At 44.8% G+C, this 19,105-nt stretch overlaps 1 protein-coding gene across 3 annotated transcripts in view; it reads right to left on the bottom strand.

Moving 5' to 3' along the window:
- Positions 1–2,130: 2,130 nt before the first annotated feature.
- The window catches only part of LOC140187790 (aldehyde dehydrogenase, dimeric NADP-preferring-like), a 40,303-nt gene continuing 23,328 nt past the window's right edge, over positions 2,131–19,105 (bottom strand). For all 3 annotated transcript variants that reach the window (XM_072243516.1, XM_072243517.1, XM_072243518.1), the window contains exons 8-11: positions 18,095–18,261; positions 14,377–14,476; positions 7,488–7,723; positions 2,131–4,002 (exon numbers count right to left, since the gene is read on the bottom strand). In XM_072243516.1, the coding sequence (XP_072099617.1) occupies positions 3,979–4,002; positions 7,488–7,723; positions 14,377–14,476; positions 18,095–18,261 (527 nt within the window). In that variant the 3' untranslated portion in view covers positions 2,131–3,978. The remainder of the gene's footprint in view (positions 4,003–7,487; positions 7,724–14,376; positions 14,477–18,094; positions 18,262–19,105) is intronic.

The following is a 19,105-nucleotide window of genomic DNA, read 5'->3' as shown; positions in this document are numbered from 1 at the left end:
TGTACTCTTGTTGCACTTGAAAATGCGACAACCTAAGAGGATAATTATAGAACGAAATACAGGCCTTCTGGTCCCCTCTAACATTAATCTAATCCTTCCCTCCCACCTAGCCCTCCATTTTCTATCTTACACTTCCATATCTAAATGTCCCCAGTGCATCTGCCTCTACCACCACCTGACAGCCCGTTCCACATACATACCTTTGAGGTCCTCTGCGGGTCCAGGTCGACCGTGGATGTTACATCCCAGCTGTCTGTGTGATACACAGGCCTTGGGAGTGTGATATGGAGAGCAAGCTGTTGCCCATGCAGCAGGTTCCTCTTTCCCATGCGGCTGACGAATCCAAAGGAACATCAGACTGATACAGAATTGCACCAAGTGGCTTTGCAGGAGTTGCCAATCAGTGACTGCCTTAGGGGCTCCAGCTCCGGATTTTTCCCCTTGGGGTTACTCCCGAAGCCTTCGCTATGAATGGTATAGCCTCAAGGCAGCAGAAGTTTGAGATCAGGGTTTTCCTTCTAGATGAGCTGCCAACATGGCTGACGAGCCCCATCTGCCCAAAATGACCGGTTTTAAGGCGCCAGTAGCCTGTCTTTGCCCCTTCTCTTGTCAGCAGAAATGGTTCCGCCAGGCTTAGTGGCTAAGCCACGCGTGAAGACCAGGAGCTGGACTTCTGGCTAACTGAGACACATGCCATTGGGAGCATTTAATAGGTAGTGGGAGCTTATCCCCACTACCACCCCCCAGCTACAACAACCTTAAGGAACCATACCTACATATCTAAACACATTTACTTTGTATGCGCCATTTCTGCCCTGGGAAAAAGTCTCTGGCTATCGACTCTATCTACGCCTCTTATCATCTTGTACACTTCTATCAAATCACTTCTCAGCCTCTTTTGCTCCAAAGCTAGCTCAACCTTTTCTCATAAGACCTGCTTCACAGAACATCTATAAAAAGAAACACAACATAAAATGGCTGTTGGAAAAGGAAGTGGACATTTCGTAGAGGGTAGTGTGTAATGGTGCAGAAGGGATGAAGGCCTGTGGAGTAAATAGTGCCGATCTAACGGCTGGAAGGTTGTTATACTTTATAGTCCCCAAACAATTGATACTAGAGCGTACAATCATCACAGCGATATTTGATTCTGCTCTTCGTGCTCCCTGGAGTACAAATCAATAGTAAATATTAAAAATTAAAATTATAAATCATAAATAGAAAACAGAAAAGGGAAAGTAAGGTAGTGCAAAAAAAACCGAGAGGCAGGTCCAGATATTTGGAGGGTACGGCCCAGATCTGGGTCAGGATCCGTTCATCAGTCTTATCACAGTTGGAAAGAAGCTGTTCCCAAATCTGGCCGTATGAGTCTTCAAGCTCCTGAGCCTTCTCCTGGAGGGAAGAGGGACGAAAAGTGTGTTGGTTTGTGTGGATCGTGTCCTTGATTATCCTGGCAGTACTGCTCCGACAGCATGCAGTGTAAACTGAGTCCAAGGATGGAAGATTGGTTTGTGTGATGTGCTGGGCTGTTCTCCTTGGAACAAAAGAAAATTTTGAAAGATTTGACAAAGGTGAGAAAGATCCTGATGGCTGTCACAGGGTGGACATAGGGAAGGTGTCTCCTTGGTGGTTCAAGGGCCAGGAGATACAGATTTCAAATAGGGGCAAAAGATACAGGGGATCATGAGCATATTCGTTTCTTCAGCCTGGTTGTTAGAAGGGATTAGTATGGAGCAGTACTTGGGATTGGTGGAGTCATATAACCCATTTCTGTGCTGTAGGACCCCATACAGATTGACCAGGCGTGGTCACAGGATCAGCCAGGACCTTGGGAAGGTGACTGGGTGGGCACTGGAGTAATGTGGGGTGGGGCACTCTCTTCAGGTATGTGTAACAGCAGGTGTCACCTATGTAGGTAAACCACTGAGGCTTGGGTAACCATGGACTTGGAGCGCAGTGGGGTGATTATGGGTTGAACAGCTTCCCATTAGTTCTTAGCCACATCCTCTCAGGGGTTTTATTGGAAGTGAGATAAAAAATTATGGCAGGAACAGCTGGGGAGATGACACGGCTTTGATAGTGATCCTCACTAACAAGGCCCACTGGTTAACATCATGTCATCCATATTAAAGGTCAGTATGATCAAAAATGTTTTATTAAATTTGTACATAAATGCATGTTACATTATTCAACCGTACAGATATTTTGCTGAAAGCTTGCATTTCTATAGCACCTTTTACTTCCTTTTCAGGGTCTCCCAAGGTGCTTGCTAGCAAATGAAGCAGCTTTTGCAGTGCAATTGCAATTATTATCAAATCCCCAGAATGGTAGACAAATGATAAGCATAGGTTATAAACACAAGGATCTTAGAGAGGTTGGAAATCCAGAAGAACAAACAGAAGATGCTGGAGGAACTCAGCAGGTCGGGCAGCATCCATGGAAATGAACAGTAGATTTTGGGCCAAGACCTGGGCTGATGATTAGTCTCAGCCTGAAATGTCAACTTCTCACTTTCAGGCAAGAGTTCAACATGACACAAGGGTCTCTCTGGGTTATAACCCTGTGTTTTTTTCTACAAAACCTTGATGCTAGATAAAAGTATAACTGGACTTTCCAATTTAGACTCTATCAGCTTTCCTAGTGCCAAACCACAATAGATTTGTTAATTTTTAAAAACAGGTTTCTCTTCCCAGTTTCTGCAGAAACTCATTTCCATCTCTGTCCAGTGGAGTTGGACAGCATTGGGATAAATGTATTCTATGTTAAATTGATGTTAGAGAAGGATTAATACAGACATGCACGTTTAGCACAAAGATTTTTTAAAAATACAAGATTCTAATTAAGAATGCACAAGAATACAGAGTGCTGACGAAATAACTGGATTCCAAATGACTAAAATTAGTTTGGGATTGAGAGGGAAAATGCATCAGCCACCATTTAACAGCGGGGCAGACTGGACAGGCCGAACGGCCTGGCTCTCCTTCTATGTCTCATGATCTAAGAATGTTAAAAACATTCAGACTTGCATCAATCATTGCTTGGCAGCTAGTTACAAATATTTCTCAGTGAATTAACATTACTTTCCAAATATCCAAGGTTTAATCTTAAAAATCCTCCTCATAAAGGTGAAAACAAATGTGCATTAGGTTCATGTGCTGTCTGTGCAGAGTTTGCATGTTCTCCCAGTGACTACATGGGTTTCCTAACACATCCCAAAGGAGTGTTGTTAGGTGGGTTTATTGGTCCTAATGTAGCTGGTAGAAGAATTCAGGCCTCTGTGAAACAAGGAAGGTCATTAGTAACTTGCTGGGAAATGGGATTGCTGTGAGAGCCAGGCTAATCTCAGTGATCTACTACAAGTAATACATTTTCAGAAACTCACCGTGACGATTAACTTCATCGGGGACTTGGGATAGTATTGTGGATAGGAGCTGCTCCTAAGGAGATTATTTTTAAACACAAAAAAAAAATGCTGGAAACTCAGTCTGAACTAAAGTGTAATTAGCACTGGGAATCTTTGATGCTAGTTTGTCATAACTGAGGTAAAAAGTGCTGGAAAAGATAGCAATAAAAATTTTGAAAGAATGGCCTTCCCAACAGAAGCTCCCAGCTTGTGTTGTGAATGACCATACAATGAATGTGAAATCGCAGCAACCCAGGCAGGTGATCATACTCAGAAATCAAAACAGTGATTATTAGAATTGTGATCATATCTTAGAAAAGTGACATTGATATCATGTTGGAAAAATCCGATATTGCAGCTTGGGTAGCCATATAGCTCATAAGCCTAGTGTTAGTGTTCTCTCTTTCATTGCGGTACCCTGATCACAAAATGGGATAAAATGGTGTTGTTTGTTACCAGCTCCAACTGAAGAGTTCTGAGCTGTTAAGTAGCTTCTTTAATGAGCTTGGTGATTCTTGATTCCATAAATCTGATGGTTCCATGTGCAATGGTTGGGAGGTTAATGCGATGATATCGGGTCAATTATACCACGTCAAGAAACGCTGGAAGAAAAGAGATACAAAGTTAGAAAGTGCTGTTCCCCATGCAAGACAGAGCATCCAAAATCATGCAGATGCTACAAATCTGAAATGAATAACAATGAGAAATTCTCAGCAAGTCAGACAACATTGTAGAATTTAGGAGGGGAAAGTAGAGAGAAAATACGCTAGTCCTCGTCGAGGGGTCAACAGTGCAAAGGATGAGCAGCCTCAAGTTCCTGGGTGTCAACATCTCTGAAGATCTATCCTGGGCTGAACACATTGACGCAATTACGAAGAAGGCACATCAGCGGCTATATTTCAAGGAAATCTGGTATGTCATCAAATGCACACCACCTCTCTGTTTTTGCACTACACACACGGTGGCCACTTTATTAGGTACACCACGTTAATGCAAATATCTAAGCTGACAGCTATATGGTAACAACTCGATGCATAAAATAATGCAGACACGGTAAGGAAGTTCCGTTGTTGTTCAGACCAAACATCAGAATGGGGAAGAAATGGGATCCAAGTAACTTTGACTATGGAACGATCGCTGGTATCAGGCAGGTGGTTTGAGAACATCAGAAACTGCTGATCTCTGGGATTTTCATGCACAATAATTTCTAAAGTTTAAAGAGAATGGGCAAAAGCACCTTGTTAATAAGAGAGGTCAGAGGAGAATGCTCAAGCTGATAGGAAGGTGACAGTAACTCAAGTAACCATGCATTACAACAGCGGTGTGAGAAGAGCATCTCTGAACATATTGAATCTTGAAGTAGATGGACTACAGAAGAAGACGACGACACTCTGATCCACTCCTGTACCGAATAGGGAGACCACTGAATGTGTGTGTATATGTACTGTGTAAAAGTCTTAGGTTTTATATGGTTTCATATGGTATGGCCTCCACAGAGCCCTGATCTCAACATCATCGAGGCTGTCTGGGATTACTTGGAAAGACAGAAGCAAGTGAGACAGTTAATGTCTGCAGAAGAACTGTGCCAAGTTCTCCAAGATGCTTGGAACAACCTACCAGCTGATTTTCTTATAAAACTGCACGACACTGTACCTAAGAGAATTGATAGTCGGTGAGAAATAAGCAGTAGGACCATTCACAACTGTATTCTCAATGTGGTTGCAAGCATTAAGGCTTGGAGATGACAGAAATGGCCAGGAGTAAAAATAAAACAATTTCACTACTTCAACAAGTTAGGAACTGTGAAGAATTTGTAAGTATCAATAATCATCCTGAATGTTTCAATGAAAATGAAGACTTGGAGGATGCAATCATCGATAGCATTGTATGAATGCAGTTCATTATCTGCACTAGGTGACTGCGCTGATTTGATTCATTTACAGTCTATCAAAAGAACACGACAACTTACGCTGCATTAATTCCTCCATCGATAACTATTAGGAACCAATATACAGTGTTATAGTACTGTAGTAGTATTAATAGTGTTCTAATTTGTTCTGTATTTCAATTAGATACCTAATTTGTTACTCAGTTGAACAGTGGTTTTTTTTTATACCTTTTTAACAACTTCCACGAAACTTCGGCTAATTGGGACAGCCAAGTAATTGGGCCAAAATGTACTGGTTCCGACGTGTCCCAATTAACTGGAACCTACTAAAGTGCATTTTTATGTATTGCACTATAATACTGCCACAAAAAAAAATCTCATGACATTTAGAACGTCAGTGATAATGAACATGATTCTGAGCGTGTTCAGAGAGTGACGCAGAGTTAACATTTTGGATCAAAGGCCTTTCGCCTGAACTTGGAAGAGTTAGATACAAAGGGAGTTATAGCAGCTGTCAGATGCCGAGAAAGGGGCAATGGAGACAGTGCAAGAACAAAAGGCCTGGGCAAATTAAAATGGCAATAAGGTTAAAGACCATTTGCCTTCCTAATCACTCTTGCTTGGTTGCTCTCACTGACTTGTACACAACAAACTGATCCCTTCAAGCATCCTCTTTCCCCAATCGGTGCTGATTTTTCTAAAGTAATGCCTTTTTGTTTTGTGTATCAGACCTCACAATTTCTTTTACAGAGTCATGTTGTCACTCACTCAACATAGTTAATTTTCTGGAATATATTCAGAATCAGGTTTAGTATCACCGGTATGGTGGCATCCGTTAGTCTTGTGAGACCATGGATCTGCGCCTGGAAAGTCTTGCTTCAGTTGTGCCGTCGCGGTGAGGCAATGCTGGAGTGTCCTCTCCAGGGCGCAGGCCTGGGCAAGATTGTATGGAAGACTGCAGTCACCCACACTGGAAGTCTCCCTGTATATGTTGTGAAATTTGTTAATTTTACAGCAGCAGTACAATGCAATACATAATAACAGAGAAAAAACACTCCAGTCGAGAATATTTGTTCATTTATTTGTGATGTTACTTTGTGTTATAGGTGTGAGTTATATGTACTGTGTTGTGCAGCAACACTGTACTTGGTCTGGAGACTAGAATAGAGGTCATAGGTTAAGGGTAAAAGGTGAAAAATTTAAGGGAAACCTCGGGGAGCGACATTACTCAGAGGGTGGCGCGAATGTGGAAATGGTGAATGTTGGTTCGATTTCAACATTTATTTTGGGGACTGATTTTATCGAGATTAATGAATGGGATCAGGGCAGGATTACTATTTAATACAGACTCACTGAACTGGAGGGCCTGTTTTTTTTTGTTATGCACCTCTAACTCTGCTTCTATTGGGAGAAGTTGCTGTCGTTTCTATTTCTGCTCTTTGAACACAACCCATTCCCCCGAATAAATCACAACTATTTCCTGCACCCGGTTCTCGGCAAACCTGCTGGGAAAGCCGAAGGTCCAAATGTCTGTGAATCCACAGGTCCGCTGGAGGGCTGAAGACAACAGCCCATCCTGGAGTTTGAGGATTGTGCTTGTGCGTATGTGAGTGGGAGGGAGAAATGAAGCTTGTTTCGCTGTTGTTGCTTGGCATGTTCTGTTCTATTGTGTTCTATGTTGTTCTGTCAAGCATTGTGGGCATTCTATGTTGGCACCGGACTGTGTGGTAACATTAGTGAGCTGCCTCCAGCACATCCTCGGGTGTGTTGGTTGTTAACACACTTTTCACTATATGTTTCGATGTACGTGCCATAAATAAATTTGAATCAGACTCCAACAAGGTACACAAAATTATGAGGGCAAATGCAAGCAGGTTTTTTGGCACTGAAGCTGGGTGACACTATAAATTAGGGGTCACAGGCCAAGGGTGAAATGTTTAAGTGGACTTTGAGGAGGAACACCTTCACTTAGAGGGTGGTGAGCATGTGGAACAAGCTGCCAACAGAAGTGGTGGATGAGGATTCAATTTCAACATTTAAAAGAAATTTGGATAGTACATGGCTGAGGGGGCTAAGGTCCAGGTACAGGTCAATGGGTCCAGGCAGATTAATAGTTCAGCACAGACTAAAAGGGCTGAAGGACGTGTTTCTGTGCTCTATGACTCTAACTCATTAGCAAACATATCACTTCAGACTCACCCGCATTACTATGGAAAGCAGGACTCCCAATGCTACAATCCCAATAAACCACCATTTCTTGCCACCTCCACGCTGCTTCAGCAGTAACCTTATCCACTCCAGTTTCGAGTCACTGGAGGGCGCGTACCGCATACTGTTCATTTTCTCCATGCTCAGTGACCTCAGCACACAGGCTCGGCGATGGCTGAACACCTCAAAGCTGTACTTGCCATGGTACGACCCGAAGCCACTTTTACCTGCAAACAGTACACATTGTGTGAGGGCGGAGATACTGCCAGGTCATAAAAAGACCACAAGTGAACACAAACCAAGATCATTCAGAATTCAGTTTTCTTTTTAAAAAGTTTTGTAAAGGTAAAATGTCCACCCAGGGCTGTCAACTACACGGAGAGGAAACGGAAGATCCTCGTCAGGGGATCAGAGGTGGAGAGGATCAGTAACTTTAAACTCCTCGGTGTTATCATTTCAGAGAACTTGTTCTGGGCCCAGCCGCAAGTGCCTCTACAAAGAAAGCAGGGCAGCCCCTCTACCTTGTTAGAAGTCTGTGCAGATTCGCCATGTCACCAAAAACTTTGACAAACTTCTCAAGATCCACAGTGGAGAAATATCCTGACTGGTTAATTCACGGCCTGGTACGGAAACACCAATGCCCTTGGATGGAAAAGCCGACAAAAAGTAGTGAATACAGGCTAGTCCATCACAGGCAAAGCCCTCCCCAACATTGAGCACATCTACAAAGAGTGCTGCCACAAGAAAAGCAGTATCTACCATCAAGGATCGTCACCATCCAGGCCATGCTCTCTTCTCACTACTGCTATCAGGTAGGAAGTACAGGAGCCCGAGGTCCCACACCACCTGTACAGTGCTGTAGTGTTCTATGCTCCGTTCTAAAATAGTGTGTTGGGGAGAAGTCTGTAAAAGTCAGTATTACAGGCATTCAGTTTTAGATGTGACTACAATGCTGACCCTGGCAGTATAATCACAGATTTCCACTGATCCCAAAGGAAACTACAGAGTCACAGTAGTATTACAATTACACAGATATAAATATTAGAAGAGAAGTAAAAAGAATAAAAGATAAATTACCTCAAACAGTCTAACAGGAGGGGGTCATCACTTCCCTGGCAATAGACTCATTATAGAGCCCAATGGCCAAGGGCAAGAATGACATATAGCACTCTTTGGAGCAGTGCCATTGTCTTAGTCTATTACTGAAAGTGCTCCTCTGTTCAGCCAAGGTGGCCTGCAGAGGGTGAGAACCATTGTCCAGAATTGCCAGGATTTTCCGTAGGGTCCTTTGTTTTACCACAGGCTCCAGTTTGACTCCAATAACAGAGCCAGCCTTTCTTTATCAGCTAACCAGGCTGCAGTTCGAAAGACACTCTGCATAGTGACTTGTGAATCACTGGAGATGTGATAATGCTGGTATTAGTAACGGCACTCAGAGTTTGAGAATTATTTTGTTTAAATTCTGGAATAGTAATTCCACTTAAACTAATCATGTTTCTTTACTTAACTGAGATAACATCTACGTACTTGTCATGGGCAGAACAGCTTGTGACTGAAATGCCTAGGTAGAGTGGGTGTGGGAAAGTCTAGGACCGGAGAGCACAGCCTGGAGAACAGTGATGGGTATGAATTTCTTTAGCCAGAGGGTGGTGTATCTGTGGAGTTGGTTGCCACAGACAGACTGGAGGCCAAGTCATTGGGTACATTTCAAGTGGATGTTGGAAGATTCTTGATTAGAAAGGTGTCAAAGGTTATGGTGAGAAGGCAGGAGAATGAATGAGCCATTGTGGAATGGCAGAGCAGATTCAATGGGCCGAATGGTCCAGTTCTGTTCCTAGGACAACTGCCCTATCAGTAACAGTCTATACCATCCACCCCTCCCCCTTTACCATACTTTTCTCTGTGATATGGAACCAGCCTATCAAAGGCAATAAACTGTTCTTCCCCCACTAAGGACAGCTTGATCACATCATCAAAATGAGTTGATGTAAGGGAGCCAGAAGTCTTGGAGTTTTGGAACAGAGGTGCACACCCATAGTGTGCAAAGCAAGATCTCACAAGCATCAATGAGTCAATCAGTTTTTAGTCATGTCAATTTGGAGAAGGGTCGTTGGCCCAGGACCTGCATTTTGTATGAGGGCACGTCTGACAATACAGCACTCTACAAGCACTATACCAGAACAGAAGCTTGGTTTATATATTCAGCTGACAGTGGTAGGGCCAGTTCCCCCCACTGTCCAAAATCAGGTGCTCGGAGGAATTCCTCAAGATCTTGCAGCTCTTATACAATGCTATGAGTGCAACAGTCATTAGCAACAACAGCTCTGAAACCACATCTTTTAAGGTTGGGACTGGGGTCAAACAGGGCGGCATCATTGCCCCAACTCTGTTTGCTGTTTTCATTGCAACCATTCTTCGTCTCACAGGCCAAGACCTCCCACAAGGAGTCTCTATTCTCTACAGGACACATGGGGGCTCTTTAACCTTAACAGGTTCAAGGCAAAGAACAAGGCGTCAGCTAGTTCCATCATGGGTCTCCAGTATGCAGACAATAACACTGTCGTAGCTCACCCTGAGGAGAATCTGCAGTGCATAATGGATGCTTTTGCCAGAGCATACAAGCTCCTGGGACTTGGTCTAAACATCAAGAAACCCCATGTCCTGCACCAACCTGCTGCAGATCAAGCTCCTAAATCTCCAACCTTCCAAGTTGACAACATCCCTCTGGAGAACACTGATCACTTCCCATATTTTGGCAGCCTTCTTTCTTCAAGAGCCAAAATTGACCTAATATAAGATTATTAGGGGATTAGACAAGCTAGAGGCAGGAAAAATGTTCCCGATGTTGGGGGAGTCCAGAACCAGAGGCCACAGTTTGAGAATAAGGGGTAGACAATTTAGAACGGAGTTAAGGAAAAACTTTTTCACACAGGGTTGTGGTTCTGTGGAATGCTCTGCCTCATAAGGCAGTGGAGGGCAGTTCTCTGGGTTCTTTCAAAAAAGAGTTAGATAGAGCTGTTAAAGATAGAGGAGTGAAGGGATATGGGGAGAAGGCAGGAAAAGGGTACTGATTGTGGTTGATAGTGAATGGTGGTGCTGGCTTGAAGGGCTGAATGGCCTACTCCTGCACCTATTGTCTATTGAAGTAAATTGCAGAATGGACTATGTGAGTGGAGCTTTTGCTAGGCTGAGAAAGAGGGTTTTTTGAAGATCGGGATATCAAGACCAACACTTCTGGTCTATAAAGCTATAGTTCTCCCCTCCTTGCTATATGGAGCAGAGTCATGGACAACATACAGCAGGCACATAAAATCCCCAGAAACTTAACAAAGATGCCTTTCGGAAGATTCTAAGAGCTACCTGGAAGAACAGGTATACTAACTCCAGCAACGCTCACAACACGCTGGAGGAACTCAGTAGGTCAGGCAGCATCCGTGGAAAAGATCAGTCGACGTTTCGGGCCGGAGCCCTTCGTCAGGACTGAAGAGGGAAGGGGCAGAGGCCCTATAAAGAAGGTGGGGGAGGGTGGGAAGGAGAAGGCTGGTAGGTTTCAGGTGAAAAACCAGTAAGGAGAAAGATAAAGGGGTGGGGGGGGGGAAGCAGGGAGGTGATAGGCAGGAAAGGTGAAGAAAGAATAGGTGAAAACACAATGGGTAGTAGAAGGAGGCAGAACCATGAGGGAGGTGATAGGCAGTTGGGGGAGGGGGCAGCGTGACATAGGGATAGGGGAAGGGAGGGGGAGGGAATTACCAGAAGTTGGAGAATTCTGTGTTCATACCAAGGGGCTGGAGACTACCTAGACGGTAAATGAGGTGTTGCTCCTCCAACCTGAGTTTAGTTTCATCATGGCAGTAGAGGAGGCCATGTATGGACATATCTGAATGGGAATGGGAAGCAGACTTGAAGTGGGTGGCTACTGGGAGATCCTGTCTGTTGTGGCGGACGGAGCAGAGGTGCTCGATGAAGCGGTCCCCCAATCTGCGTCGGGTTTCACCGATATAGAGGAGGCCACACCGGGAGCACCGGATGCAATAGATGACCCCAACAGACTCACAAGTGAAGTGTTGCCTCACCTGGAAGGACTGTTTGGGGCCCTGAATGGTGGCAAGAGAGGAGGTGTAGGGACAGGTGTAGCACTTACGCTTACAGGGATAAGTGCCAGGTGGGAGATCCGTGGGGAAGGACGTGTGGACCAGGGAGTCGCGGAGGGACCGATCCCTGCGGAAAGCAGAGAGGGTGGAGAGGGAAAGATGTGCTTAGTGGTGGGGTCCTGTTGAAGGTGGCGGAAGTTGCGGAGGATAATGTGCTGTATCCGGAGGCTGGTGGGGTGGTAGGTGAGGACAAGGGGAACTCTGTCCCTGTTGTGATGGCGGGAGGACGGGGTGAGAGCCGAAGTGCGGGAAATGGAGGCGATGCGGGTGAGGGCATCATTGATGACAGCAGAAGGGAAACCACGATCCTTAAAGAAAGAGGACATTTGAGATGTCCTGGAAAGAACTTCCCCCCACCCCCACCCCTTTATCTTTCCCCTTACTGGTTTTTCACCTGGAACCTACTAGCCTTCTCCTTCCCACCCTCCCCCCACCTTCTTTATAGGGCCTCTGCCCCTTCCCTCTTCAGTCCTGACGAAGGGTTCCGGCCCGAAACGTCAACCAATCTTTTCCATGGATGCTGCCCGACCTACTGAGTTCCTCCAGCACGTTGTGAGTGTTACTTTGACCCCAGCATCTGCAGATTATTTTGTGTTTACTAACTCCAGCATCCTGGAGGAAGCTAACATTAACTCCACAGCCATAATCGTGACTCAACATTTGTGATGGGTCAGCACATCATCCGTATGCCTGGCAGGCACGAGGAGACTGCACAACTCAAAGAATACATCCACTGTACCACTGGGACCAAGCAGCTTCAACATAAGGAGAAACTGGGAGAGGCCCAACCAGCTACATCCAACACCACCTCAATGACCTCCACCTGCCAACACTGCAACAGGACTTGAGGAATACAGATTGGCCTCCTGAGTTATCTCTAGACCCACAAGTGACCAGATCAACCACCAGAAGAATCATACTCGACTACGAGTGATCGCTGATGATGATGATGACTTTGAACTTCAGAAAGATCATGTGATAGCAGCTCAATAGGTTCAAAATAAATTTATTATCTAAGTATACACAAGTCACCATATACAACTTGAAACTCATTCTTTTGCAGGCATACTCAATAAATCCATAATTGAATCAATGAGAGACAGCACCAACTTGACTGTTCAACCAATGTACTAAAGACAACAAACTGTGCAAATACAAAAAGAAAGAAATAACATAAATAAGCAATAAACATTGAGAACATAAGATGAAGGGTCCTTAAAAGTACGTCCACGGGCTGTGGGCACACTTCAATGCAAATGAAGCCGAGAGAAGTTTCTTCCTAGATGGGCTGAACAGCCTCTGCATTTGGTTTCTAACCAGCTCAATGCACAGACCGAGCCTAGAACTAGGAAATGGAATTATCTGTTCCATCTGCATCCCCTGAGGAGAGGCAAAGATGTAACCACAGTTGGTGCTACTCCACCCTGTCGCTCAGGTAAGAAGGGGACATTAACAAAGGAGATGTACACACACACATAATTGATAGTCTGGAGGTGAGTGGGGAGTCTAGAACGAGGGGGCAGAAGCTGGAATCAGAGCTGGTCCTGAGATGATATCAGGTTGGAGGAAGAGTGGGGAGCCCAAAACAAGAGAGCAAGAGCTGGGAATCAGAGTTGGTCCTAGAAGTTGTGTCGGGAAGTACTTCCGCACAACAGAATCAGAAATTACTGTGCACTGATTGAAAATTTCAAAAACAAGAATAATTTTGTTCAACAAAGATCAAGTCAAGTTTACTGTCATTTAACTATATACATGCGCATAATGTATATAACCACTTAATGTATATAGAAATGAGCTAACGTTTCTCCAAACCAGGGTGTAAAACACAGTAGTACACAACACACAATAACTGATGACAGTTAAATGATGAAATCTACAGATGAATCATGCATAAATTAAACACTGTAAGGTACCGAACAGATTAACCAGCGACACTTCAAATATGATGCGGCAGGGAGTTCAAGCTTAACGGCCTGAGGGAAGAAACTTTCCCAACCTGACTACTCTAGTTTTTAACGCGCCAGCGTCTCCTGCCTGACGGTAGAAAGTGAAAGAGAATACTGGATGGATGGATGAGATCCTTCGTAACACTAAGGGCTCTGTGTACACAGCACTGATAAATGTCCCTGATGGATCCCTATGATCCTCTCAGCTGTTCTCACAGTCTTTTGTAGGAACTTCTGGTCCGATGATGGTTCAGCTGCTCCCACGCCAGATGAAGATGCAGCTTGTCAGGACCCTCTCAATGGTGCTTCTGTAAGATGCAGTCAAGTTGGGTGGGGGCGGAGAGGGGAGCCTCATTTGCCTCAATCTTCTTAGAAAGTAGAGGCCCTCCTGAACAGGTGCAGGTCAGCCTTAATTTAACAGACAGTAGTAGAGCTTAGAAAGGATGAAAGGCCTCCTCCTATCCCTACAAGAGTCTCACAACATTGGCCCCACTTGTCTTGTGATTAACGTTCCATGCTCACTCAAACAACAAAGGAATCTTCAAACCCTTCTCCACTTCAAGCCTTATTTAAGTTTTTATATCTGGATGCCTATTTCGTGCACATATCCCTCGATTTGCTTTGAAAACACTTCATGTCCCTCTTAGATGAAGAGCTCCAAAGGTTGACTACCCACGGGAAGAAGAAATTTTGTCTGAGTAGCCAACCCTAATTCCAATGTTGACCGCTCAGTCACCGTTCTGCAGGGCAGACAGAAACCGGAAGAAAGTATCTCAGACTCACCCACGCCCCCAAATGGCAGTGCTGGGACAGAGTAGTGGATTAAGCAGTCATTGGCCATTATCCCACCACTAGATGTCTCTGCTATCATCTTCTTTACCAGCTGCACAGACAAGAAACACAAACTTAATCACAACATGCAGTAAATACTCGGATAATCTGGTGCACACAGGGATTCAGTACTGTGGCCTGTCAGACTTTAATAATAATTGAGTGCTAGTCCCATTAACCCGATACGTTTCTGACAGATTTTTCTGGATAATACACGATGCATTTTTAACACTCTTTTATGGATAATAACCCAGTAAGTTATAGGGAGCCCAGGTGGGAACAACACCGGAATCATGGCCCAAGTGATTGTAAGACATAAGACCAGAATTAGGCCATCTGGGTCTGCTCTACCTTTCAATAATAGTTGATTTATTTTCCTCTTAACCCCATTCTCCTATTTTCTCCACTTTGATGGCCTTACTAATCAAGAACCTGTCAAGCTCATCTTTAAATATACCCGGTGACTTGGTCTCCACAGCCATCAGTGGCAATGAATTCCACAGATTCACCACCCTCTGGCCAAAGAGTGCTGGGACAATGCAGAAACACCACCTGTGAGCCAGGTGACAAACATTTCGATTTTCTGAACAGTCGTCAACAGGTTTTCAGAATTTACTGCTCCCCTGCCAAAAACAGCAAAATATTCCTCACTTCTGACATCTGCAATATGAATAAAAAAAGTGTCAGGAATATAGAGCAGGTCAAAGGGCCACTCTGGAGAGAGAAAGAAAAACACTGTTTACGCTTCAAATGGACAACCACTTGATGGTTTATTCGTCTGCCCGACTTGCCGAGTTCCTCCAGCATTTTGTTGTTGCCTAGTGACTGGAACTGCTCCATCACCCAGTTTTGCTCAGAATCTGGAAGAGTACAGATTCATAGAGGTATGCAGCAGAGGAAAAGGCCCTTCAGCCCTACTCATCCATGCCGACCAGGCTGCATAACTACACTAATCTCGTTGCTTCATTTGTCCCATAGCTCTCCAAGCCTTTTAAACTGTTTCTGAAAGTTCTCACTGTATCGTTCTCTACCATACCCTCTGCTCCATATACCCACCGTATTCAGTGTGGAAAAACTTGTCCCTTGGGACTCCTTTAATTTATCTATCCAACTTTAAACCAATGCTCTTTAGACACTCATAAATTTCTACAGATGTACCGTAGAGCGCATTCTAACTGGCTGCATCATCGTTTGGTATGGGGGGGGGGGGTCGGGGAGGATACTGCACAGGATCAAAATAAGCTGCTGAGTCCACTCCTTCATGGGCACCAGCCTCCACAGTATGCAGGGCGTCTTCAAAAGGCGATGCCTCAAAAAGGCAGTGTCCATCATTAAGGACCCCCATCACCCAGGACATCCCCTCTTCTAATTGCTGCCATCAGGAAAGAGGTACAGGAGCCTGAAGGTGCACACTCAGCAGTTCAGGAACAGTTTCTTCCCCTCTGCCATCTGATTTCTGAATGGATATTGAAGGCATGAAGATTATGCTACTTTTTTTTATTTCTATTTTTGCACTACACACACACACTATAATTCATACTTTTTTCTATTATGTATTGCATTGTACTGCTGCCACAAAGACAACAAATCTCATGACATATGCGGTGGTATTAAACCTGATTTGGATTCTTTAGTTCTAAACTCCCCTCCCTGGGAAAAGACCAATTATCTCCCCTCATGATTGTACAAACCTCAATAGGGTCACTCCTCAGGCTCCTCACTCCAGGGTAAACAGCCCCAGCCCACCTAGTCTCTAACTCAAGGCCTCCAGTTAAAGTCACAGAGCACTACAGCACAGAAACAGGTCTGTCAGCCTACCTAGTCTGTGCCAGCTCAATCTTTTGCCTAGTTCTGCAGTCCGTTTAAAAGGTAAACATTAAGGGAAGTTTTAATGGGCAAGACTTGCTTACAATGGCTCACTTCACATCCCAACTCTGGGAGTTCAAAATTGCCCTCTAGTCAATTGTGCACTGAAGTGTAATGGCTGTTGTAAGAAGCACAGCAAGAGTTAATGACCAGGATCAATGATTAAATGAGGGAAGATATTAATCAGAACAGCTAATGTAAAAATAGAAAATGCTAGAAATACTCAGCGGATCAGGCAGAGTCTGTGGAGAGAGAAATAGTCCATTCTGATCTGTGATTCCTCATCAAGCTACATCACCCTTTTCCCAGTTCTGAAGAGGAATCGCAGACCTGAAACATGTCTCTCCTCACAGACGCTGACTGAGCTGCTATGGGCAGTACAGTAGCATAGCAGTTAACGCATTGCTTTACAGTACCAGCTGTAAGATCGGGGTTCAATTCTCCCCACTGCCTGTAAGGAGTTGTTACGTTCTCCCCATGACCGTGTGAGGTCCCTCCAGGTGCTCCAGTTTCCTCCCACACTCCAAAGATGTACTGGTTAGGGTAAGTAAGTTCTGGGCCCATTATGTTGGTGCCAGAAGCAAGGTGATATTTGCAGGCTGCCCCCAGCACAATCCTCATTGATTTGATACAAAATTTGCATTTCCCTGTAGGCTTCAATGTGTGTGACAAGTAAAGCTGATCTTTATCTAATCCACATGATACAGTGAGAACAGCCAAACCCAATCACAAAATAGTGCCACAAGAGGATAGGAGCCTCAGCTTAACAACTCAACCAGACAAGACAACACCCCATGGTGCTGAAATCTCCGAATAGTGATAAAATGATACAATTCAGAAATAGACAGTGTAGCCCAATACATCAAAGATCGGAGCCCAAAAGTCAATCTGTAGTCCCGAAGATGAAGCCCGAAAGTTGAAGCTTACGAGACTGGAAGCCTGTTCTGGAGATATAGAGGGGTCTGAGTCTGTGTCTGGAAAGGGGCTTACTTTGCTGTTGTTTCACTGCTTGTTGCATTCTGTTCTTGTCATGCTCTGTGTTGTCCTACCAACTGTCTCTTACCCCTTACTCTAATTAATGTCACCTAGCTTTATTTCACTCTGATAAAGAGAAAAACTTGCTGCGGCCCACCATCTCTACATCTCTCATCTTATGTACCTTGATCATGTTCCCTCTTACTGCAGGGAGAACAGACCCAGCTTCTCTCCTCATAACTGAACTGCAGCATCGCAGACAACGTCCCAGTCAATTGCCTCTGCACCCTCTTGAGCGCTATCAACATCCTTCCTGTAGTGCGGTGTTCAGAACTACACATAGTGTAGCACAGTAGCGCAGTGGTCAGCACAACACTTTACAGTACCAATTCCCACCGATGCCCGTAAGGAAGTTCTACGTTCTCCTTGTGACCGTGTGGGTTTCCCCCAGGTGCTCCGGATTCCTCCCACAATCCAAACACATACTGGTTGTCATTATAAATTGTCCCGTGATTAGGTTAGAGTTAAAATGGGGATTGCTAAGCGGTACAGCTTGAAGAGCCAGGAGGGAGGGATGGATGAATAAATAAATAAATGGTACTGCTATTGAGTTCTGACCAGTGCTTTATACGGTCAGAAACACAAGGGACATGAGACACTGGAATCTGGACTTATACACAAGATGCTGGGGGATATCAGCAGGTCAGGACGCAGCTATGGAGGGAAGTGGATAATAGACATTTTGGGCTGAGACCTTTTATTGGTAACATTTACTACAACGGAATGGCAAGAACAAGCACCGGTAATCAGCGGAGACAGCAACCCTCACCTTCTTGTTGTGGGAGAAGACATAGAGAGCCAGAGGCTTGTCCCGCTTGTTGATGAAGGCAATGGCCTCGTCCGCACTACTGACCGTGACAATGGGCAGCACCGGCCCAAAGATCTCCTCCTGCATAATCTTGGAGTCAGGATCCACGTCAGTCACAACTGTTGGAGCTGAGCAAGTTAACAAGAGGCTCTGGTCACACATGAGAAAGATAACTGTAGCTGAGCTGATTAAAGCTGTGACAGGACCTACCTGCCCCCGGTCTCTGTTGATCTCCTGCCCTCAGCAGCAGGCTGTAGCTGCACTGGGTTAGTCTCTGCCAGCTGTCCACACAGGGAACAGCTCTCCAGTGCAGCCTCTGTGACTAGAATGGGTCTCCGTTCACTCCTGACCTCAGCACCATGGCGACGGGCAGTCACCAAGGCAACAGCAGGCAGGGGAAGCAGGATGTACAGCAGCCACACAAAACACAGAACAGTACAGGCCCTTCAGCCCACAAAGTTGTGCTGACCTTCAAGATCGACTTTTCTCTCCTACATAGCCCTCCCATCATCTATGTGCCTCTGTAAGAGTCTCTTAAATGTCCCTAATGTATCTACCTCTACCACCAACCCTGGCAGCGTGTTCCACACAGCCACCACTCTGTATGTAAAAAAAAACTTACCTCTAATAACCCCCTATACTTTCCTCCTGTCATTTTAAAAATATGCTTCCTTGTATTAGCTATTTCCACCCTGGCTAAAAGTCTCCAGCTGTCCACAATATATATGCCTCTTATTAACTTGTACACCTCTATCAAGTCAACTCTCATTCTCCTTCACTCCAAAGAGAAAAGCCCTAGCTCACTCATTCTTCCCTCACAGGACATGCTCTTTAATCCAGACACATCCTGGGAAATCTCCACTGCGTCATCTCTAAAGCTTTCGATAATGAGGGGACCGGAACTGAACACAATATTCCAAGTGTGGTATAACTAGGACTTTACAGAGCTGCAATGTTACCTCTCAGATCTTG

This window comes from Mobula birostris, chromosome 25 (assembly GCF_030028105.1).
Source record: "Mobula birostris isolate sMobBir1 chromosome 25, sMobBir1.hap1, whole genome shotgun sequence".
NCBI lineage: Eukaryota > Metazoa > Chordata > Chondrichthyes > Myliobatiformes > Myliobatidae > Mobula > Mobula birostris.
This window is presented reverse-complemented; position numbering and strand designations above follow the sequence as displayed.